Below are 24,381 nucleotides of genomic sequence, written 5' to 3' on the forward strand. Positions count from 1 at the left end.
AGAGAGAACCTATTAATCAAAGCTGTAAATAGAGGGGGATATTGTAACGTTAATATATTATATTATAGATATATTATATCTATAATATATCACATAATCCATCTATATCTTGATATAAGTCTGGCTACGGTGGACTAAAGCTAGCCAGGTAGTAGCTGGCTACTCTGAGGTAACCCGCGTCGGCGGTTTGTTAAAACCGCCCTCCCCTCGCGCCGCCTCAGAAGAGGAAGCGGGCCACAAAATGGCGGCCAAAAAGAGGTCGGGCGAAGATGAGCGCGCGCGCGCGCGTGAGAGAGAGCCCCTCCTCTTTCTCCACCGAGAACCCGGCGCGCGAGGCCTTCTTCGCAGTCCCCGCCCACTCGCCCGCCGCTGATTGGCTGGTTAGGCAGAATCTGGGCCACGTGGTTCGGCGTCCGGCCTTGCTCTCCCCCCCGTCTCTCTCTCTCTCTCTCTCCTTGGAACCTCTTCGTCGCAGAGTAGTTGGGAGCTCGACAAAGGAGCTGACGCTGCTGGTGCTGCGTCGTCTTCTGCGTGGGAAGAGCCAGCCGAGCGAACGGACGGACGGGATTCTCCTGACCGTTAACGGTCGTCCCGTCGACGGGCTCGGCCCGCTCGGTGAGTTGGACGGAGGCCGCGCTTCCTAGTTGTGATCAAGGAAGTCATCGGGAGGAGCGGAGGGGAGGGAGGACAAAATGTCGGCCTGCGGCTAGAGCGTGAGGAGAAGTGGGCAGGCGCCGCTCTGTGTGTCTCTGTGGCGCCCGCCATCGCTCTCCATTGTGTGCAGGAAACAAAATGGCGGCGGGAGGCGAAGAGGAGGAGGAGGAGGAGGAGGGCGTCATGGCGCCGCACGAGGGAGGGAGGGAGGGAGGGCGGCTCAACGGAAAGCGGGCCCCAGGAGGCCCTTGGGGTGGAAAGCTGCTGCCCTCCGTTCCAAGGAGGCGCCTGCAAGAGCTCACACACACACCCTCCACCCGAAATACAAGCATCCTCTCTGCTTCCCTCTTCCTCAGGTCCCCTCTTCAGCCCAGACCCTTCCAGCCTATATCTATCTATCTATCTATATCTATCTACACACATACATATATGTATGTATGTCTATCTATCTATCTATCTATCTATCCACATACATATATGTATGTATATCTATCGATAGATAGATAGATATGGATATAAGCCTTGCCCTTCAAGCCTCTATCTATCTATCTATCTACACACATAATATATGTATGTATATCTATAGATAGATAGATAGATAGATAGATATGGATATAAGCCTTGCCCTTCAAGCCTCTATCTATCTATCTATCTACACACATAATATATGTATGTATATCTATAGATAGATAGATAGATAGATAGATAGATATGGATATAAGCCTTGCCCTTCAAGCCTATATCTATCTATCTATCTATCTACACACATACATATATGTATGTATATCTATAGATAGATAGATAGATAGATATGGATATAAGCCTTGCCCTTCAAGCCTATATCTATCTATCTATCTACACACATAATATATGTATGAATATCGATAGATAGATAGATATGGATATAAGCCTTGCCCTTCGAGCCTATAGATATCTATCTATCTACACACATACATATGTGTATGTATATCTATCTATAGATAGATAGATAGATATGGATATAAGCCTTGCCCTTCGAGCCTATAGATATCTATCTATCTACACACATACATATATGTATGTATATCTATCTATAGATAGATAGATAGATAGATATGGATATAAGCCTTGCCCTTCGAGCCTATAGAGAAGGCAGTTGCTTTATAGCAGACCCACACAACGTGGCGATGGGAAGGGGCCAGCATTAAAACAGGTTAACTTCTTCGGGCTGCAGATAGGCTTTAATTAAAAACCAATCAATTAATTAACGCTACTAATATTAATTCCGTCCTCCTCCTCCTCTGCCTGGCCCTTTCCTCAAGAGAAAGCCAAGCAACAAGTGCTCACCCATCCTCACCCGCCACCTGGCCTTAAAGCCAAGCAGCGGAGGAGCCTTTGAGGGCAGGTATGTACCCATCCTCCTCCTCCTCCTCAGGAGAAAGGCAGGTGGTGAAGGAGCCTTGCTTGGAAAGCAGTTGGCCATCCTCCTTCTCTGAGCCTTGAAGTTGTTCCACATCCTTGCAGGACACCCAAAATCCTTGGGTGGCCTGCATGCAGCCCCGGGCCCTATGTTGTGCAGGCCTGGCTTATAACTAAAAATCACATTCTGAAAGGACTCTCTTTGATTTCTGTGGGGGGTAGACTAGATAGCTACTTGAGACCGTATAGAAGCCAAAAAAATGATGTTAAGGCAAAGTCCCCCCTTTGCCCTCCTTTCGTCGAGGCTTATGAGCATCCAGCTTTCTAACTGCCTGTTCTATAAAGGTTACGCTGTGTCCCATAACAATTCTTATACAGCGAACAGCTGGGTTGATGATGAGCATTGGTGCAGCTAAGTCAGCCAAGAGGGGAAGGGGAAACTGCTCTGTCTATTTGTACCTTTCCTATAAAAAGTGCCCAGAACCTTAGTCTGTGGCTCGCTTTGCATTTTTTGCTAGAGGCTTAATTAAAAATCCATTTTCTCCTACTCTTAAGTGGTTCCTGCAACACCAACAAATTCAAAGACATGCCCATGTTAGTCTGTAAAAGCAGCGCATAAAGAGAATTATTATTAACCACCATTCCCTTCTCCTTTTGTGTGGTGTCTTTTTAGATTGTAAGCCTGAGGGCAGGGAACCGTCTATTATCCCTTCTGTTGTAAGCCGCCCGGATGCCCAGGGATCGGGCGGCATATAAATAAATCAATTTATTTATTGGGACTTGCAGCATCTTGCAAATTTAAAACAGTCCAATCCACTCTATGAACTACTGGATTATATTCTGTCCCGTTCTTACAATTATTTGTTGTTAACATGGCCAACCTGTGGATGCGGGCATCATCATGGCTCTGCTTCTCTCTGCTGCTCTGCCCAATTTATACAGCTTGCAGTCCCTTTGAGACTAAGGGCCCCAAAGGACAGGCCAAAAGAAAGCTGTTTTGGGTCACTTTTGGAGGTATTGTGGTAGAGGGGTTAAAATTTACTTCTGTTCAGGAGTTGGAAATTGTAGTACTGAAATGAATTGAGGCAAAGTTTGTCAGGATGAAGGATTCAGATCGTGTTGAATTGTCTGCTTTGGAATGTAAACAATTTGGAAATGGCTCTAAATTTTAAGTTGCCAGCCCAAATAAAAGGAAGTATTGCATAAGCAGTTTAAGGACAGTCAAACGAAGCATACAGCTAAAGGATTGATTGATAGGTACCATGAGAGATAGAGACACGTGTTTGGTGTAATATTTGGACATCTAATGAATATACAGGGGTGTAATGTTTAATTCAGTGTAATCAATGGAAATGTGATTTGTAGTTTCCTTTGTTCAGAATATAAAAACTTGGTTCAATTTAGAATCATCCCAGAATTTGGAACATAAATTTCCTCTGGGGACAGTCCTGCTGCTGAAAACAAACATGTTTCCTTTCCAGTCAAGCTCCTTGGTCTCCCTGCTGGTTTCCAGTTAAAATTCTGGTTTTAAAATAATAATCTATAACAGTATGCAGTTCAAATGCTTCATGGATCCTAAGAGGCTGGAAGCCATACTCCAATCCTGAGGTCTGGAGCGCAGCTTCTCGCCTCTTAAGACGCATCTGTCATTTAAAATAGCACACCTCCAAAGTCACCCGAAGCAGCTTTCTTTTGGCCTGTCTGTTTAGGCCCTAACTGAAAGAGAAGAATTTAAAGGAATAGCTGTGTTAGTCTGTAGTATCAGTAGAGAGATCTTGTAGCAGCTTTGAGACTAACTGAAAGAAAGAAGTTGGCGGCATGAGCTTTTGTAGACTTCAGTCTACTTCCTCAGATGCATGAAAGTTCATGTTGCCAACATTTCAATTAGTGTCAAAGAGGCTACGAGATCTTTACATACAGCGTATATAGTTTATGTATAATTTAAATTTTCCATATAGATTTTCAAACGAGGTCTTGTTTTATCACTGTATGCCACTTTGGAACCTTCAAACGTAAGCAGTTTATGGATATTTGAAAATAAAATAATAAGACATAGCTGAGTTAGTCTGCAAAATCAGTATGCAAAGGGATCTTGTAGCACCTTTGAGACTCAACTGGAAGAAAGAAGTTGGCAGCATGAGCTTTTTCCAGACTTCAGTCTACTTCCTCAGGTCCAAATGCAACTCAGGACGTTGGCTCAAGCCTAGGAAAGCTCATGCTGCAAACCTCTCTTTCAGTTAGTCTCAAAGGGGCTATTAGCTCTCTACATCTAGACTATGGCTTTCCCCTCTTTCTACTACGCTCCACCTTTTCTAGCATCATTGTAATTTTCTAATGAGTCTTTCCTTCTCATGATGTGGCCAAAATACGACAGCCTCAATTTAGTAATCATGGCTTCAGGGGAGATTTCTGGCTAGATCTGTTCAAGTCCCCATTTATTCATCTTCTTGATCATCCTCAGCACTCATTTCCAGCACCATGTCTCAAATGAGTTGGTTTTCTTTCTATCAGTTTTCTTCACTGTCCAACTCTCACATCCATACATGGCGATTGGAGGGGGGCGCACAAGATGGCTTGGACAATCCTAACTTTGGTGATCAGTTTTATATCTTTACCCTTTAGGATCATATCTAGTTATTTCATGTCTGCCTTTCCCATTCCTCAGCATTCTCCAGCCCCACATCTCAAATGAATTACAGTGGGTCTTTAGTATTTTCTGGGGTTTAATTCCAGGAACCGCCCCCCCCCCCCCAATGGATAGCAAAATCCATGGATGCTCAGGCCTCATTTAATACAGTGGCATAGTAAAATGGTGTCCTTTAAATAAAATGACAAAATCAAGGCTTACTATTTGGAATGTATATATTCTTTGAATATTTTCAAGCCGTGGGTGCTTGAATCCATGGATAAAGCTTCTGTGGTTACAAAGGGCTGACTATAATTTTCTTTTTATCTGCTTTCTTCACTGTCCAACTGTCACATGAGTCCAAGATAATAGGGAATACTATGGCTTGGATGAGTCTGACTTTAGTTCCCAGTTGTATATCTTTGCACTTTTGGGTCTTGTTTAGGTCTTTCATAGCTGCTCTTTCCATTCCTGATCTCCAAGCCCGCCCTCATGCAAATCTTCCTCACATGGGAAGCTCCTTGGCTACTCAGCTATGGCTTCACACAGACCCGCACACAGACCCACTGCCATATCTTCCTCCTTGCTGGCCCTGCCATCATCAAGTTTTCCTTGAATGTTCCTTTGTTGAGAATAAAACTTTCCTTTATGGTGCACTGGGCTCTTGATATCTTGCTGGGGTTTGGTTCCAGGACCCCTCATAGATACCAAAATTCATGGGTGCTCAAGTTCCAGTAAATACAGTGGCATAGTGAATTGGTGCCTCTTTCTATAAAATGGCAAAAATCAAGGTTTGCTTTTTGTAATTTACATATTTTTGAAATATTTTCAAGCTGTGGATAGTTGAATCCATGGATTAAAAAAACAAACCCTGCATATGGAGAACCAACTGTACTCCTCCCCTCCTCTCTCTCTCTGTCCCTCTGTGCTCCTTTCTTTCACGGGCCTTGGTTTGGCCCAGTTCTTCCCTAAAGTGGCAAGTAAAATACCAGTAAGAATTCCCCAGCAATGTCCTGATGTCTTGTTAAGGTGGGATGAGTTAATCATTAGGTGGTATCAGTGAATTATTTAGGTAAAAGGTGGTCTTAAGAAGTCCCATCCAGCTGAGCAGGAGAGGAAGGGGACCCACAGAGAAATCCTTGCATATGGAGCTCACCTTCTTTGTGTGGCCTCCCATTCCCTTCCTTTCCCCCCCTTCTCCCAACCCAGCTGTATTTCTTTCTGCTCTCTGGCCAGAACTTAATTGAGTGGCTTCTGTCCCTCCCCCCTGGCACTATCCTACCGGCTTTACCTAATCTTGCCTAGGCCAGCTTTTCGGCCTCAAGCTCTACACACGTGGTGTTTCAAAATGTGGTATGAAAGAAAGAACAGGGCTGGTCATACCATTAGGCAGAGTAAGACAACCACGAGGCATCTTTGCTAGGTTTCTCCAGTGGTGTCTAGTAAACAGCTAGCATTCTCTGGTGGCATTTTTCTTAGCTCTTTATTTTGCCCATAGGGTTTTCTATTTTGAGGTCCTTTTTCCGCTGGGGAAGAGTCCCACCACTCTTATTGTGCTGCTATTCCACTTTTCCTGCTCTGTCTGCCTCCTGTTGCATTCTGAGGCTTGCAGTTCAATGAGGCCTAAGAGCTCTGACTGAGAATTCTAAATGCCTCTCCTTAAACTGTAAATCCCAGAATGCAAGAGGAGGCAGCCAGAGCAGTTAAAGTGGAATAGCACCACTATAAGAGTGTAATGTGATAATCTAGCTAGTGTGTGGTGGGTTAGTATTTGTGTGCCCTTCCAAGGATTTCTTTAATTTCTAGGAGGCTTGAAGGCTCTGCAAACCCACCCACCCTTTTCTGGGCTGGGCAGAAAACTACCTGGTGGAGCAGGGCTTCTCACATTATCTGCTGTGGGCATTTATTATTTTCAAGGCTGATTGGTGGAATTGTATTTTACTTGCAGATGCTTGTGCAGCTTCCCAGTCTTAGTGGAAACAGGTATATATGGTGGGGAAAAAGATTAGCAGTGGGCTGAAATTAAAAAATTATTGTAAATTTAATAATGAATAAATTATTATTATTATTATTATTATTATTATTATTTCTTACTCTTCTCTCCCTGTACATCGAAGTGGGAAGCAACAACAGATTAAAATACATTGATTAAACCAGTGGTTTTCAAACTTTTCATCTCACAGCACACTGACATGGCGCTAAAATTGTCTAGGCACACCCTTGGTTTTTAAGGATTTGTGTTTAAAAATGAGGACTGAAGTTGTGGTTAATGCTCAGTAACTTAAAATTTTTCTGAGGCATTATTAAAAGCACCAAATAATGAGGGGGGTGGGGCTGTTTGTCTGGAGAAATCAGCAACCAACCAGTGGCTGATCCAGAAAGTGCGACAACCTTCCCCATCCCTGTTGTGGACCCTCACTCAGTAGCTCTCCTTCCCACCCATTTTTGCTACCAAGAGTGATAACAGCCCTTAAAGTAAATTCAGAGATTGCTGAGTGAGCAGAACAAGTTTCTTCCTTTCCCCATTCCCCATGAAGTGCAAGGTGCTGCTTTGTTTAACACAAATATTTCTTTTGCGGGGCCTCCTCACCCTTGAACAGTTTCTTCCTTACCATGTTTCTCCATCCACCACAGTGCAGTGCCTGCTCTGTTACTTGCCTACAGAGACTTGCTGAGGCAAAGGCAAAAGAGGAGGGTCCACTGCCATCTTAAAACAAGGAGAAGGGTGAGCTGGCCACCCCTTTGATTCAAATGCTCACTGGGTTCAGACATGCACCTCTCATATTTCCCACTGCCATTGACCATGGAGAGGAAGAATGAGAAGAAGGAGGGGCTTCTTTCCCTTCTCACTCTCATTCCCATCCCACCTGTTATTTAATGAAGATAGTCAAATTCTGCAAATCCCACAACACTACAAGTGTTGTAGTCCAGTAGTTTTCAATCTGCCCAGTGTTTCCCATCATTTACTTTTTGCACATTGATGCGGTTAAAAAATGGATTAGACACATAAACTTACATGTATTTTACATCATACATTGCATAGTTACTACATTAAACGTGCTCATTGTCTGGTTCAATTTGCTTGCTTGATAGATATTGTGTCTGTGGTGGCCTTGTTGCCCTAACATCTCCAGCAGAACATGTTGGGAATGGTGACCACCTGCATTGCTGCTGCTGCATCCCTTTGTCCAGCAAATCCTCCCCTAGTCTCTAGAAATTCAGTTACAGTTCTTCAGCCTAGGCTATTGGTGGCGAACCTATGGCACATGGTGCCCTCTCTGGGGCATGAACCATTTCTGAGGGCATGCAGAGAGATGGGAGGGCAGGGGAAGAGTAGGAGACAGCTAAAAGCCTGGGAGGTGGGGAAGAGAGGAACTGGTCTCATGCCCTTCCGGGAATGCTTTTGAGTTTGGGCACTTGGTTTCTAAAAGGTTTGCCATCACTGGCCTAGGTCATATTGACTCAAAATGATGGAAGTTGTATTTCAACATCTGGAAGGCACCAGGTTTAGGAAAACTAGGGAAGAACAGTTGATTTAATACCAGTAGCTCTTTTTCCCTTCAACCAGTTGCTTTTTATAATATCTTTGCTGATGCAGAGATCTTAAAGGCTTCTACTTCCTGTGACCTTTTTATTCTTACACCAGTACAGATGCTGGTGGTGCTTCTGGCCATGTTAAAAGACACCGGAAAGCTGCCTGAGAGCAGCTATAATTTTGGCCTTCATAAATGTGAAAGCATAGGTGGCAATCAACACTAGTAAACTGTGTCACATTAATATAGGAAACAAGGAGCTGTTAATCATTTGTGGAACCTTCTTCCTTTGTAATAAAGCAACAGAAATGTTATACCATATGTTCCTCTCTTATTTACTCCTTTTAAGACAAATCTACTCCACAAAGTAATGGTCATGTTCCTTTTAGCAGCAAAAATGAAAACAGAATGCAAAGTTAACTAAAAGATTGTAAGACATCAGGCTTCCAGAAAAGTTAATTTGTCCAAATTGTTTTACTAGATGTACTGCCAGTCAGGATAAGTTTCTGGAAACATGCCCTCAATTTCTATTATTAATAATAATAAAAAAGCTTCCCATCCTGGGTCACCTGTTACTCAGAGGTCACTCTGATTAGATACCCATAGTTGTTCATATATAATGATAAGCTTGGGATCCATTATCCTAAGGTTCCTCCTGCTGCACATTATGTAACTATGTGCAAACTGAGTATTCTGGCTTTTTTGAGAATAGGCAAGCAAGAGTTTCTGGTACCCATGTAACAATAAATTAACCTTAGAGAGAAGGTGGTTAATTTAGCTGCTGTCCCTGTAGAAGGAGTCAGGTGGTTGTGCTTAGGCCTCATGGACCCACATGCTATTCAAGCATTATGTGCCAGTCAGGCAATTGACGTGATAAGCGTATTTCACGTCATATCTCTGGGGTGGTAATTATATAACATCTCATTTCTCAATTTCTGAAATATGTTTCCAGTGTAATAGTATTATTCAAATTTCCTTTTGGTTTCTACTGTATGTATATTCTTTTAAAAAAATCAACGTAAGCCTGACTTTAAAAATGAATCCCTAATCTTATAATACACCATTGCAGATTTAATAAATTTTCTGATAGTGGTGATCTTCTTATTCTCCTCAGAGTACCAAAAACCATAGCACTACCAGTGCTTAGAAGAAGGAAATATTTCTTGAAAGAAGCAGCCAAGGTTTTGAAGCAAAAATGGTAAGAATATGCCACTTGGAAGTTAAAGCCAAAAGCATCTGTTTCTTCACTAATTATTGTATGCTTTCATTTTCAGCGACCAATGCGTATTTTTGTGAATGATGACCGCCATGTCATGGCAAAGCATTCTGCAGTTTATCCAACTCAAGAAGAGCTGACAGCAGTTCAAAACATGGTCTCTCATACTGAACGAGCTCTCAAAGCTGTGTCTGACTGGATTAATGAACAAGAGAAAGGCAGCGGTGAGCAGCCACCAGAGCCAGAGACCATGGAGACAGTAGCCGACGAAGAGAACAAAGAGGGAAGGCAAGTCAGATGCGTTTCTTTAGCATTATTCAGCTCCTAAATATTTGATAAGAGACCAGGGGCTACCAGTGCAATCTGCCTATTGCTTGTGTGAAGAAACAAAATAAGGCCCTGTTTCTACTTCCTTCATTTATATCTTTGAGGGCGGAGCTGTGGTTGCCATGGTAGGGAAGAGAGAAATCCTAGTGATGCTGCTGTGAAAAGTTCAAAAGCACATAAAACATGAAAAAATAGAAATTACAGTAGTATTAAAAGAGTTATCTGCAGCAACCAGTGAATGGTCCAAATCCTAAATAAAGAGGTATCGATTGCTGGCAGAAGGAGACCAATGAGGAGCAACAGAGCTTCCGGTAGGAGGGTACTAGCCAATGAGGAGGGAGACCCTCCCCTAAATGTTTGTTTGACTGAAGGAAAGGAAGGCTTTCCCCTGAAGAGGTCAAAGTTTAGGTAGAAACACATGCAAGGTGATAGTCTTTCACATGGTCTGGATGCAAGTTGCATTGGGCTTTATAGGTCATAGCCATCACTTCAAATTGAGCCCAGAAATGGACCATTAGCGAGTGAAACATGCATCAGGGTTATGATCCCTAGAATTCGTCTTACAGCACTCTGGGCACATTGTATTAAATCTGCTGAAATTTTCAAACACTTTCCAACGGCAATCCTTTGTGTACCAGTAATCCAAACAGGATGTAATCATGGCATGTGTCATTGTGAGCAAACCACACATCTCCAGGAATAAATGTTGCTGGTGTACAACTTTAAATTGTACCAATGCAGTCATGACACTGAAACTTGGACTAATAATAATAATAAGATTTATTTTTATTGTGCCTTTTCCCGATAGGGAATGAAGGTGGATTACAGCAGGTATTAAAACATCAAACAGTTTTACAATCATGATTAAAAAGGAATAGCATATCTCGACCCTCCCCCCAATCATAAAACCACAAAATAAAAACCAATAAAAAAGATTAAACAATACAAGGGTTAAAAAGGAAAAAATATCCTGTTAAATGTTGGGTAAAATAGAAAATGAGATCCAGATCTAGGGTCAGGGCTAAATTAGGAGTACACTTAAACTGCCAGCCTGAGATTTCAGGGGGCCTGTAACTCTCGCCTCTTCCTTGATTTGTCTTTTGACTGAGCAAGGATGCACATATTCTGCTCCAGTTTGTTCACAGTTGTATGCTGATGACAGGTGTTGGCATAGCACTGAATACCTCCCTTAAAATTAGGTGGAAAGAGGAGAGAGAGGTGAATGTCAACAGCATGCTGGTAGCACCAAATTAAAAAACTGGATGACTTGTCCCTGAGGTTTCAAGTACAGGTGAAATAGGATGGAAAAGGAAAAGACCAATGGCCAGGGGGTCAGACAGGAATCCCCTGAACTGAAAAGATCACTGAAGTGGACTAGGTTTAAACTTTTTTCATACACACACATTGTTGGAGAATTCGGTATTGTCACCAATGCCACACAGACTACAATCTTATCTTACTTCTTTTTAGTAAAGTCTGATGGTTAGTGGACAAAAATGGTTTTGTATGTTTGTCATTATCCAGTGGCCCAGACCACTGTGATTATAATTGGTATTCATTATCAGGACTCTGAAAACACTTGGTCAGACTTGGTAGTCAGTCAAAACTTGTGGTTCTCACTGATCTTGGGAATGGTGGATAGGGTGTTGCCTTCGGTATCATTGTGAGCTTTGGCATCACTCCTGAGTGCCTCTGAGGTGTAATGCAACAGTGTACCTGCATGCCCAGGTGGAAAGTGGGTGAAGATCCTTGTTTTGATGAGTATGAACAACTTGGTCTGACAAGTAATTATCATGTTTGATGTAATAAGAGTAAAGTTTATTTCAGGCAATAATTATAAATGAAGTTACTTTATTTCTTTGTTAAAAAGAAGCTATATGGTTCTTGGTTATAAGGAATGCATGAATTATAAGGGTATCCCCAGTTTGTGAGGAGCAGGGAGAAAAACCCAGTGAGAATGGAAGAAACAATCAACATTTAAAAAGCATAGAAAATTATTTTGTTTCTTCTAGTCCTCCATTGTGCCAAGCAGATATAAAGAGGTCATGTTTATAAAAACAACCAAACAAATGAAATAAAGGCCCGTTACAGACGGGCCTCTAAGTACGTGCTGAGCACGTACTAGGGTTAGGAAGCGGCGGCGCTTCTGCACACCCCCAACCCTAGTACGTGCTCAGCACGTACAAAATGGCGGTGGCCTTTCCACACAGCCGCCGCCATGACTACGTCACGACCGCGCCGCCTCCAAATGAGACGGTGCGGTTGTGACATAGTGGGGTCGCACGAGGGTGCCTAGTGCGCCCTTTCCGCGGCCCCAGAAGGAGCTCCATTTCGGAGCTCCTTCCAGGTTTGCGTCGCTGGGCGCAGCCTTTAGCAACGCAGAGGAGAAAGGGGCCAAGCGGCCCCTTTCTCCTCCTCCCCGCCGTCGCCGGGTGTCCTTGGGGCTTGAAGCCCCAAGGACACCCCTTTCCAGGCCACGGGGAAGCGGCCTTTTGCCTCTTCCCCACGGCCTGAAAAGTGGCGGATCGGGGCCTTGGAGGCTGCCGTTCTGGCAGCTGAGGCCCCGGTACACCGGGGAAAGGAGCGCCTACAGGCCGCCCCAAAGGGGCGGTCTGTAACGCGCCAAAGATTGGTCATAAGATTGATGGAAACTGTATAGTCTTACCTAAAGGTCTACTTGCTACAGTTACCTTGTGGGGTTATAAGTAGGTGAACGCCAAAAATACACCACATCCATTTTTACTAGTGGAAAAAAGCTTTGTAAAAAGAGAAATCTTTTCCAGATTTCTTGTTTCTCTAAGCTTTCATCTCTCGGATTAAAAGAGTTCACTGAGTTATATTTTTCCCCTTAAAATTAATTTTTTTTACTTAATGCTTTGCTACTGAGCATCTGAACTGATAATGGTACCTTTTTCTGAGAGATAGAATAGAATACTTGAATGTGAAGAATGTTAAAACAAGGAGAAACTGGGTTGATAAAAATGTGATACCAGAATTAGTTAAGCAATACATTAAATTCTAAACAGCCTTCCTGGGATTCTTTCATCTAGTGTTTTAAACTACATTCTCGTGTTGCCTGTATATACCTGCCCAAGGTCATTTTGTGTGTGGAACATTTAATATATTTTAAATAGCACAGTAGGAAGTGGTGTGTCTCCTCAGAATATTTCTCAGTTTCAGTACACTATGTTCAACTTTTCACAGTGAACCGAAAACTACAGAGCACTTGACTAGGACACTTCGTGGAGTGATGCGTGTTGGGCTTGTAGCAAAGGGACTCTTGCTCAAGGGAGACCTGGATCTTGAGTTGGTTTTGTTGTGCAAAGAGAAGCCAACAATTGGTCTTTTGGAAAAAGTAGCAGACAACCTTGGCACACAACTTGCTGTGAGTATGAAAAGCAAGTAATCCCTGCAATATGTGTTCATGTAATGGTTATCTCCCCTTAGCCAATTTGGGGGGGGGGGGTTCCAAAAATGTGTTGTTCTGCTCACACAGTTAATCCAGTTCAAACTATCCATAATACAGTTATAATGGCTACTCTAAGACACACATTGTAGCATACACAGTACCATCATGTACTGTAATCAGTCAGTCTCTTCCAGTACCTCCAGGTCATTGCAAGCTAATAAGAGGAAACAATATAACTTTCTGAGTTATATATAACAATATAATATTGTTATTAACTGTGTTTGAGAAACATTTAGTATTTCATTATTAGCACAGTTTCTTTAATGCCCTGTTTGTTACTTGTATATTAGAAGTATAGGCTGAGGAATGTTAACTGCTCAGATAAATGGGAAACTTTGGTGTGTATATATTTGATTAAAATTATTTTAGGTTGGTATGTATTGAATTGGATATTTAAACTAACTATAGCCCAATTAATGCCTTGCCTCAAAGCCCTAACTTATTTTTTAGATATGATTTAAGGTAGAAAGAGGAACTTGAAAAACTAGTATTTATTTTTCTTTCAGACTATTACTGAAGATAAATATGAAATTATTCAGTCTATCGATGAAGCTGCAATTATCATAAAGAATACAAAAGAGCCTCCACTGACACTTACAATCCATTTGACATCTCCTGTTGTCAGAGAAGAAATGGAAAAAATGTTAGCTGGAGGTATGGAGGGCTGAAAACTGCTAAAAGCTACAGAATGAGTTCCCAGACTGACTTCGTTGTTCAGTGTGGTGTTTAATTTCTGCTTAAACAGAGTGGTTTCATATAAGTCAACTTCGTGTCACCATGCTATACAGTGTCGTGGCTGTGGACGTCTGGATTATAGACTTAAAGAATCTTGAGTACCATCTTCCAAATTTAAACACTTTTAAAGTGTTTAGGCCTTTTGATACTGCCTGACTCCTTGTACAAGTGTATCAGTTCACTTGTGTGTAACAGTGTTTCTTCATCAAACATAATCAGCATAGATTTTATAAATATAAACCAAAGCACTCTAAACTAATGAAGTCTTAGTTTAAATGACTTCTGCATGTTCATGAAATTGAATGTGTTACATTGAGGAAGTTTGTGTTGCAGCAAAAATGATTGGTGGCTTTAGTGTTTGGGCTTTTTTGGGTTTCAGCCTATTCAGCTGAATTGCAGAATGTAATGCAGAGTTTTGGATAAAGTTATTCTATTCTTCATCTTACTTAGACACATACTGTGGCTATTTCACATATATACATGTAGTGATAGCTCAACTGATAGTTCGTGCCTGAGCTGAAAGAGGCAGTCCACACTGTATTTGAGTATTTGAGGTGATATTAAACATGGTAACAAATCTATCTGGTTTTTTTGTATGGTGGCTGTGTTCATATGCACACACCATCAAGAGTGTAGAACTTGTATTTGTGAATTCACTCTTAATATTAAAGGACTCTTTCATACTTTAACCAGTCACTATACAATGAATTTTTCAGTGGCCAGGTGAACCATAAATAAATGGAAAGCTCTAGTTGAGATGCTTGAACTAGCCTTATCTAAAACCCTGGCTCTTCCCTATCTTCAATTTTGCTGCAGCACAGACTTGATAGTAATTTTGTTCTCTGATTGTTTTATGGTTCTGATATCTGACTACATCTACCAAGCCTTCTAGTTTGTCAATTTTAGGGACGCTGGACCTTTGACCAACAGGACGCACTCTGTCATGGGCTGGGGCCAGGGCAGTCGAGCCTTGTGGGCGGAGGGGGTTCCCTTTTAGAAAGGCTCTTAGATATGCACTTCTACTAGATATAGAGTGGGAATCTAATTTTAACCTTCAATTCTGTTTATAGTTTTATACCTTTTTGTAGTTTGGTTAAAATAATTCTAAGATTTATGTCCTTCCCTGTAGGGTTTATTTCCCTGTGTAGGAGTAACTTAGTGCCTCACATTGTTCTCCTTATGTAGTTGTTAGTTCATAAGGGTGAAAAAATAAAGTGTATTTAGACTATACTTTCAGGTACAGGGCTATAGATCAGAGTTCTGGGAGCCTCACCTGCCCTTTAGGAAACTGCCTCATCCCCTCTCCATCCGACAGAACCCCCTTGGTCAAACTGTACCTTGTCTTCTTATTCCACCCACGAATAGAAACGCTATCAGTCAACGACTCACCGGACGTTCTGGACAGGCAGAAATGCCTTGCTGCCTTGGCGTCACTCCGACACGCCAAGTGGTTTCAGGTTTGCATTTTGTTCTTATATTTGTCTTTAAGTAGAAAACTTGTAAGTTGTAATTGCCTAACTTCGTTAATGTTTTAATACTTGACTGCAGACGTGCAGAACTTAGCATCTGTTAAATGTACAGTTGCTAAAGAAAGCACTTGAATGAATTTAGTTTTTCAAAGAAGTGGAAGTAGATGTATAGCTGCTGCTTTGTGTTAAGAGTAAGTTTTCATAAACAATAAATACAACTATAAAATTTAAAAGATGTCAAGATGTACACATAGTTTACCCTTGACAAAGTAGCACTACAGTAATTTATATTTTGTCTCAGTCCGGTTATGATATTCATTACTGAACCATTCTTGCTTATTACTTTATTCTAGGCCAGGGCAAATGGCTTGAAGTCATGTGTCATAGTCATCAGAGTGCTGAGAGATCTTTGTACCCGTGTTCCTACTTGGGCTCCACTTAGAGGATGGGTAATCTTGAGAGTTACATTTCTTTTTGATACTCCAGTATGTGAGATTTTTTAAAAAGCCAAGTGTTATGTTTAAAGGAAAGCCGTTCACATTTTAAAGAGAAGTTGTAAAATCAGGTGAAAGCCTTCTTTTTCAAGACTTACATGAAATATTGGTTGCTCAGTAAGCCTGAATGTAATTGTACCCAGAGGTTGTAGTATAATGTGGGCTTCTGTTGAGAGCAGAATGTGGCATTTACTGAATGATGGGAAAATACCTGTTTGGGGTTCCAGTCAAGTTTCTTGCTTAATTCTTACCAGCTTTTAAGTATCACTATTCTTTAGTGTGATCTGCCTTGTGATTGGGTGACAAAATTAATATCTTTGGTTGTAGAATATGCTTATGTAGTGTCATCAAGTACTGTTGTTTAATACTTCTTTAGATGTAGATAATTAATGGGTGATATACATTAGAAGTTAGCAATTTATCCAGTGCTTGAAGCAATTAGCATGCCCACATTTAGTGACAACTGCTAGATTTCTTCCCACCTAACCCCCCCCCCCAAAAAAAAAAAAAAACAGCAGAACTTCAAGCAAGCAATCTCACTGCTAACCACATCAGGCAGCAAGTAAAATGGGTTCTTGTTCAAATTACCTGCAAAATAGAGGTGACCTGATAGATAAATGGTACTAGATAGGTATGGTGCATAGTTGAGTTGTCCTACTAGCTGCATGAAAGTTCCACATGAAACTCTTTAAACATGTAATTATATCTGCTATTGTACGTTAACTTCACAGTGGCACCTCAGTAAGTTCACCCTGACAAGCAAAACAAAACTGAAAAGCCCAGTGATGGCTAGAAAGCCCAAAAGCTTGGAGTAAGCTTCTGCAGCCAGGCTGGCAGCTGCACTTTAATGGAGTCAGATTGAAATCAAAAACAGAAGCTTGGATACTCGAACAAAGATACTGCTATATTCCTGTAAAAGATTTTGTGGATGACTTGGGGTTTTGTTTTTCTTCCATTTAGAGCTCTTAAAAACATATTGTTTTGAAATAGTTGCCCATACACCTCAGTCACAGTACTGTGACTTTCTGTGCACATGTGCATGTACTTCAGCCTGAGTTGCTGATAAGATTAGTAAAACTATAGGGAAGTTCTTTGGAGGCAGAAACAATGCATAAGTCATCTGAACTCTCTAGAAGTTAAAGCTACGTGGGGCTAATTATTTATACTGTTTATGTTGTGCTAGCAAAGTTTTAAATGTTGATTCTGTTCACTTGCTTCCCATTTTACAGAAAGGGCATTGAGTTCAGTTTGTGTATATATCCAGTGAATTAATTGCTGGCAGGATTGTACATAGGTCTGTGAAATCTAATCCCAGGTTTCTAGGATGCAGTAGCCTCAATCCAGCATCCCCTCACTATAGTGTAAATACCTACATGTGAATGCTGCACTGAGCCGCCCCCCGCCCCCAAATTACTATAAGGTCCTTGAAGTTGACCTGCACAGCCATTCTGTTCTTCATGTGAAGCAAGCAAGATGAGAAGCAACTGGTTGCCCTCTTTCCTAGAGCCAGACATGCAGTAATTAGAGCAGTGCTGAGATCCTGGAGGATACAGGTGGATCTTGGCACTACGGTGGAGCTTGTCAGTTCTGTCATCCTGCCGGATTGCTATGAAGCACAGAATGACCATGCAAAAGCAGTTTTGGGGCTTTACAGTAAGTGGTAGGTGGGTGGGGGCTTTGGGCACTGAGGAAAAGGGCCATCTGCATGTATAAAGGACACTTACACATTACTATGTCCCTAACTAAATTCCGGCCAATGTGCCTATGGAGTTAACTAGGTTACGCGCTTGGGTGAGTAGGTGAGTTATGGAAAGCCATTCTCCAAGCAACTTAGAACTTATAGTTAAAACAATTTTAAGTGCTTCAGGTCACGTAGTCTGGCTTGCTGATTTAACATTTTGGTCAGAAGACACTACATCTGCGCCGCAGTCACTGTTAACTATTTGTTCTGTCATTTTACATTTCTAAAATATCTTTTCAGCCTCTAGAATTGCTTTGTGAAAAATCAATTGGAACAGCCAATCGGCCAATGGGAGCTGGCGAGGCCTTGAGAAGAGTCCTTGAATGTCTTGCCTCAGGAATAGTTATGCCAGGTTAGATGGTTCTTGATTCTTGAGACATTTCAGTGGAAGTAACTGAAACCTGTTCTTTTATTCCTAGCACAAGCTAGATGTGGCCATAGTATATCTATTTCACTTAAAGTGATTGTTAGGACAATACCTTGAACACGTACTCTTAAAATTCTGGACCCATTATTTCAAATCCCTTAATGGGATGTGACAGACTGTAAGATTGCCTTTGGAGTGCTTGAAGATTCTGACAAGGATGCTGTTTTCTGGGCTTAATGGTCTAAATTTTAGATTAGACCAGGCTGCTGTCCATTGCATCAAGAACTTCAATTGGGCTGCTTACATTGCTGAAAGTTAGGTGATGCTAAGGGAATATTTGAGTCTACATAGAGACCTTAGGATAATTCTCTGCATATCTTCCTTGTTTCCTGCCTTCAGATGGTTCTGGTATTTATGATCCTTGTGAAAAAGAAGCCACTGATGCTATTGGGCATCTAGACAGACAACAAAGGGAAGATATCACACAGAGTGCTCAGGTATAGTTTTGATTACAGATGTTACAATCACAATGAGTTCTTAATGACAGTTAGTAATCTCAACAAGACTAACTTTGCTATGAAACAGAACAAGGGTCCCATTTCAGTAATTCAGGAGATGTTTGTTGTTCTGAAATGAAGTGTCAGGTTTTTAAAAGTGTTTGCCAGTGTTGGGTTTTAAGGTTTTCTCCTTTGAAATATTGGGACTTGGTTTTGTTTGTCATGGATGTGTGAGACGCTTGGGATCAGATTGGCTTAGTAACACATATTCTATCTTTCTAGCATGCTCTAAGGCTTGCTGCCTTCGGTCAGCTTCACAAGGTCTTGGGGATGGATCCGTTGCCATCTAAGATGCCCAAGAAACCAAAAAATGAAAACCCTGTTGACTACACAGGTAGCTGTAGCTTAATATTAAGAAATTCTATTTCTAAAAGCAAAATTCTTGGCATTTTCATTAAACTTTGAAATTTTGCCTACAGTCCAGATTCCCCCAAGCACAACTTATGCCATCACTCCATTGAAACGTCCCATGGAAGAAGATGGGGAGGAGAAGTCTCCAAGCAAAAAGAAAAAGAAGATTCAGAAAAAAGGTATTGAGTTGGCAAGAGGTAGGTATATTTAGTTTCCCAGATGCTTCCTAACTTATGTTAGGGATTCATCTTGTAGATGTTTGTTAGGAAGGTAGTAATAACAAGCCTTCGGTTTCATTTGATCCAGAGCAATTTAGAACTCTACATTTAGGAGAACATGAGTTTTGACATTAATGTGTAGGGTCTTGATTAAAAACAGTTCAGCATTTAACAAAGAACTTCTGTTCTTCAGAGGAGAAGTCAGAACCTCCACAAGCCATGAATGCTCTGATGAAATTGAACCAACTGAAACCTGGACTTCAGTATAAACTAGTGTCTCAGACAGGTCCAGTTCATGCTCCTATATTTACTATGTCTGTGGAAGTTGATGGCGTCACATATGAAGCTTCAGGACCTTCCAAAAAAACGGCCAAGTTGCATGTAGCAGTAAAGGTAAAGGGGATGGCTATGAATATGTACTTAACTGTGCTTTGTATAATATCTGACTTTTGCCTATAAAGTATAAATGTTATTGCCTATATTTGGATAGGACCCTGTGCATTGTTAAAGAAGCCTAAAAGTGTTTTTGATGTGGCATCTGAATTGCTGTACCATAGTTTGTGATTATCAAACCAGAATTTTTTAAAACAATATTTTAAGTAGAATTATAACCAACACAGTTGGCCGTCATTATGGTTTGATGTAATGTGAACTGATAATTCAGAGCTTTCCTGTGGAGGCAACTTTACCTAGAAGCAGGAGTGATGTGCATACATGAAATGAAATAAGCTGATTGGTTGGTGTGTGGAAATTCAAAATATATTTTGGGCAGATTAAACTATGTTCTGGTGTGATGCCTGGACCAATAAGCCCAGCCATTAGTTGTTCCTGGATATTCAGAAGTTATCTTTGAATATAAAGCAACTTCAGAATATAAAATTGGTGTTAATACAGCTGCTCCCTCTTTTCCCCCAGGTGTTACAAGATATGGGGTTGCCTACAGGTGTGGAAGGGAGAGAGCGGGGTGATGAATCAGCAGAGGAAACAGATCAGAAACCAGTACCACCCGCTGCTGCTGCCCCTCCCGTAGTGGAAACTGTGTCTACTCCCAGTGCAGCTTCTCCTTCAGAACAAACAGAGGTGAATATAATTTCCACTAGTAACTTTAGTCTTAATGCTTTGGGCTTCTCACACTAGAATCGATATTAATTCAGATCAGTGTCAAACTTCTGTAGCTGAGAAATTCTACCTTACCTATTATTTTCCTTAAATGCTTTCTCTTTCTTGTTCTGCTTGAGGTTCTCTATTGCTTGTCCTTCTATGTTACATTATTGCCCATCTGGAAATTTCTCATTTCTTTCTTCTTCAAAGCTTATGTTAGTAACTGCTGAACCAGCACTGCCTTACCAGTTGCTCCAGTATTTGTCTCCAAGATAGTCTGAATTGTACATTTAAGGAACCATTGCCTTTTTCTTGTGTTCTGGGGCAGCATTATTCAGCTTCTTTTCTCAGCACACTTCATATATTTAGTAAAGGGATGCTTGTGGCTGTTAACCATTGAGAAGTTAGAATTTACAGAGTAGAATTTTGAGCTATATAAAATGGTTGACCAGTGTTTGTCTGTAGAGGATTAGCTTGGGATCGCCCCACCACATTACCTGCATTAAAAAAAGTGGACACAGCAATGCAATAGTACTCCAATTTATTTATTTATTTATTTAGAACGTGAAACAACAGGGACCAATATTGACAAAGCATGGGAAAAACCCAGTTATGGAGCTGAATGAGAAACGGCGTGGCTTAAAATATGAACTGATTTCAGAAACTGGTGGCAGCCATGACAAGCGGTTTGTAATGGAGGTGAGATGACTTGAGACATAAAACTGCCTCTGTATTTTTTAATTGCTAGATAAAAATTGTGAATTGCTGTTAGCGAATATAACCAATACCTTGGCAAAGTGAAGCTTCATGAAACTTTTTTACTCTCCAAGGTTGAGGTTGATGGCCAGAAGTTCCAGGGAGCTGGTTCAAACAAAAAAGTAGCAAAGGCTTATGCTGCACTGGCTGCATTAGAAAAGCTTTTCCCAGATGCCCCTCTTCCAATGGAGCAGAAGAAGAAAAGGGCCCCTATGCCAGCGCGAGGTGGGCCCAAATTTCCTGTGAAAGTAAGTGTGCCTACTTGTACATGCTCTTGCCACAGCACAGAAATACTTCCACAGTGCCCCCATTCCACCACAGATGTTGATAACTGATTAACTTGAAAACCATAAAACTCTGCCATTAGGTTACGTATATAGCACAATCCATAAAATGTGACAAAAGACTTAGTAGTAAATCTGTATTGCTTGGAGCCAATTGTTTGGCTTGTGGGTATTGACTAAATAGCAAAGACCATAACTAAGGAATGAATTGAATCTTTCTAACAACTGCATTTCCATTCCTTTTACAGCACAATCCAGGCTATGGTATGGGAGGTCCTATGCATACCGAAGTGCCACCTCCTCAAGCCATGCGGGGTCGTGGTCGAGGAGGAAATATTAGAGGCCGTGGTCGAGGCAGAGGTGGATTTGGTGGTGCCAATCATGGAGGTTATATGAATGCTGGTGAGTTGCGTGTTCTGAACACCTGATTCTATGTAGTGTATTCTGAGCATCTGCTTGTAACTTTTGTATATCTGTTGTGCAAGCTGCAAAGTTAGTCTGCTAAACCTATCGCCATCAAGTAAATAATTAATTCTACATTTTGTTTCAGGAGCTGGATATGGAAGCTATGGCTATGGTGGCAATTCTGCAACAGCAGGCTATAGTAAGTGTTCATGAAAAAAAAAACCCAATAAACACAACACCCAGGGGACAAAGAGCACCTCTGTTACATAGTAAAATGAGAAACCATTTCATGTTAAAACAAATTTCTCTTTCTTTTAAAATTGATTTTAAAATTTCTCTGCTTTAAGCCACATGAAGCAAAACACCTTTCTTGTAAATAGACCATTCTAGTGAACGAGTCACCCTAAAAATACACAAATTTGAGAGGCCTTTACTGGGGGGGATGGGGGGGTGACGGGAGCAGAGAAATAAAAAATAATTTTAAAAAATGTGGCACATTTTGCCATCTTCAAAAATTCTAATTTTTTTTCCTCTGCTCTGTCTCCCCCTTTTGTAGGTGACTTTTTCACAGACTGCTACGGCTATCATGATTTTGGGTCTTCCTAGATCATCTAAAAGTATTGCACATAAAACAGCTTTTTACTCCAATTTTCTCCAACTCCAAAACTCAATTTTCTCCAACTCCAAAACCCAAAGTGTTCGTGCTGTGTCCCTGTGCTTCACTGGGTTTCTCAACAGTGGCTTGTCACCGCAGCTTGTCTGAAACTGTTAGCCTACAAACCAACAGTGGCAGTTTTTATTGTGACTTGCCTTTGGTCATATTGATGTACACTGTGGGAGAGCTAAATTTCAAGGAGTGTCTTTGTGCATTGTGCACAATAAGAGCCAATTCTGTTCTGCTTTGAGGCAAAGGCCCTGTTTGCTTTTTATGGAAAGCATCATTTTATTTTTAAGGGTCATACAAAGTTGTGCTAACTTTTTGTCTTGATTTACAACAAATTTTGTACAGAATTTACCCTTTTAGTCCCCAAAAGTGGGTGGGTGCTTCTGAGGCATTTTAATATTTCAAAGTACCACAACCTAATGTTTTAAGCATGCATAATGTCGAATTGTATGTAAAATAGTGTGTGCTAATTTTAATCTCTGCATCCTTTGTGCTTCTTGTATTGGTATGACAAGCAGGACCTATAGCCTGAGCCACTATTGTTTGGTTGTTGTTACCTCTTAAGTTTGAATGGTTTGAATAGCTGCAGTGGTCTTTGTTGCAACTAAAGATAAAAGGCATAAAACATTTTGCTAGTTAGTGTGCCTCTATCTGTTTTTTGCAGTCCATTTCTCAGAAAGATGATGTATGTAATGTTCCATGATTGTGAAAGCTACTGAACATTGAAAGGCACAGGGAATAAACTAGCTAATTTTTTTTATAACAAACTGATTGTTGGTCCTTTTGCTTCAATATTATATGTCCGGTAAAAAGTGGTAAGCCTTGGTCACTGTATTAGCAACAACACTGGCACTCAAACCGTTAAATTTGTAGCTGAAGTAAAGGTGGTGGGGTGATAAATTTATCTCAAGATTTATCTGGAGGGGTTTTGTATAGAAAAACAGCATTTAGGTAGAAATCTAAGAGAAACTGAGTGAAAACTAGAATTTTCAATACAGTGATGTATGGTGGGGGTTGTTCTCTGTGTTTGAAGGAGAACTTTGAGAAGCAAAGGCCTGCTTTAAGAAAAGAGGTTTCAAATCAGTGTGTTTCATAGAGCATCATGTTGTATAGACTGACTGCAGTTCTTTAAAATGTTCTCTGTACACATTGCGTCACTTACTGTTGAGTATCGCAGTTTTTGTATACTGTATATACTCAACCATAAATCAAGAAATGTATACCCAGAAATTGACCCTAAAATCCTGGGTCAACTTATATATGGGTTAGTGCAGTTATAGTGATTAGAATGGTCCTGAAAGAAGCACCACCAGATGCCTCAGCAGTGATTTCTGAAAAAGGTGCCGGCAGGGAGTGAGTGTTGTGTGTGAAAGAGATGATTCCCTTACCAATCTGATTTTAAAGCCTTCTCTCCCCACCAGACCCCACATTTAAATCCACTAACATTCCAATCCAATGCTAAAGCCTTCTTTCCCCACCAAAACCCACATTAAATCCACTTATTTCCTTTCCCCATCTGATATTAAAACCTTCTCCTCAAGCTCTAGGGAAGTGGTGTTAGGTGGTCAGGAGTGGTCCAGAGAAGGATAAGGAGGGAAAGTAGTGTTTTCCCCTTTACATCCTTTGTTATAGCCCCCTAAGCTTTACTCTCGACTTGCACATGGATCATATCAAATTCCATGATTGTGACCCTAAAACCTTCACTTGACTTACACACCAGGTCGACTTGTACACAGGTATATATGGTTACTTGTTTTGTATGAGTAGAAAAAGGACAAAATCCCAATTGGTTTTATACTAGAGATTAATATAGCAGTTTCAAACTCCTCCTTCTTAGGTTGTGTTTTGGGAACTTCTATCTGTAGTACGTTGAAGAAGTGTCTGGCAGGGATGGCCAGCTTTTAAAGCCTAGAGTGCACTGGAACTTAAAAAAAGGTTTATGTGTGTTTTGCATTAAAGTCACCTGTCATCTTGTGGTGACCCCATTAATTTCATACGATTTTCTTAGGCAAGGAA

The 24,381-nt window shown here is 41.0% G+C and overlaps 1 protein-coding gene across 7 annotated transcripts in view; it reads left to right on the top strand.

Moving 5' to 3' along the window:
* The first annotated feature begins 405 nt into the window (after positions 1-405).
* The window catches only part of ILF3 (interleukin enhancer binding factor 3), a 29,233-nt gene continuing 5,257 nt past the window's right edge, over positions 406-24,381 (top strand). For 2 of the 7 annotated variants that reach the window (XM_089489109.1, XM_089489110.1), the window contains exons 1-17: positions 406-615; positions 9,326-9,409; positions 9,486-9,715; positions 12,959-13,139; positions 13,730-13,877; positions 15,324-15,415; positions 15,781-15,876; positions 17,903-18,014; positions 18,429-18,526; positions 18,809-18,920; positions 19,006-19,134; positions 19,349-19,548; positions 20,071-20,235; positions 20,818-20,955; positions 21,087-21,260; positions 21,545-21,698; positions 21,847-21,900. In XM_089489109.1, the coding sequence (XP_089345235.1) occupies positions 9,407-9,409; positions 9,486-9,715; positions 12,959-13,139; positions 13,730-13,877; positions 15,324-15,415; positions 15,781-15,876; positions 17,903-18,014; positions 18,429-18,526; positions 18,809-18,920; positions 19,006-19,134; positions 19,349-19,548; positions 20,071-20,235; positions 20,818-20,955; positions 21,087-21,260; positions 21,545-21,698; positions 21,847-21,900 (2,086 nt within the window). In that variant the 5' untranslated portion in view covers positions 406-615; positions 9,326-9,406. Of the gene's footprint in view, positions 616-9,325; positions 9,410-9,485; positions 9,716-12,958; positions 13,140-13,729; positions 13,878-15,323; positions 15,416-15,780; positions 15,877-17,902; positions 18,015-18,428; positions 18,527-18,808; positions 18,921-19,005; positions 19,135-19,348; positions 19,549-20,070; positions 20,236-20,817; positions 20,956-21,086; positions 21,261-21,544; positions 21,699-21,846; positions 21,901-22,257; positions 23,419-24,381 lie in introns of those variants that run through there. The other 5 variants (XM_089489111.1, XM_089489112.1, XM_089489114.1 and 2 more) reach the window with 4 other exon arrangements.

Source organism: Sceloporus occidentalis, unplaced genomic scaffold, assembly GCF_023333645.1.
Source record: "Sceloporus occidentalis isolate IW3139 unplaced genomic scaffold, rSceOcc1.0.p SCAF_1, whole genome shotgun sequence".
NCBI classification, from domain to species: domain Eukaryota; kingdom Metazoa; phylum Chordata; class Lepidosauria; order Squamata; family Phrynosomatidae; genus Sceloporus; species Sceloporus occidentalis.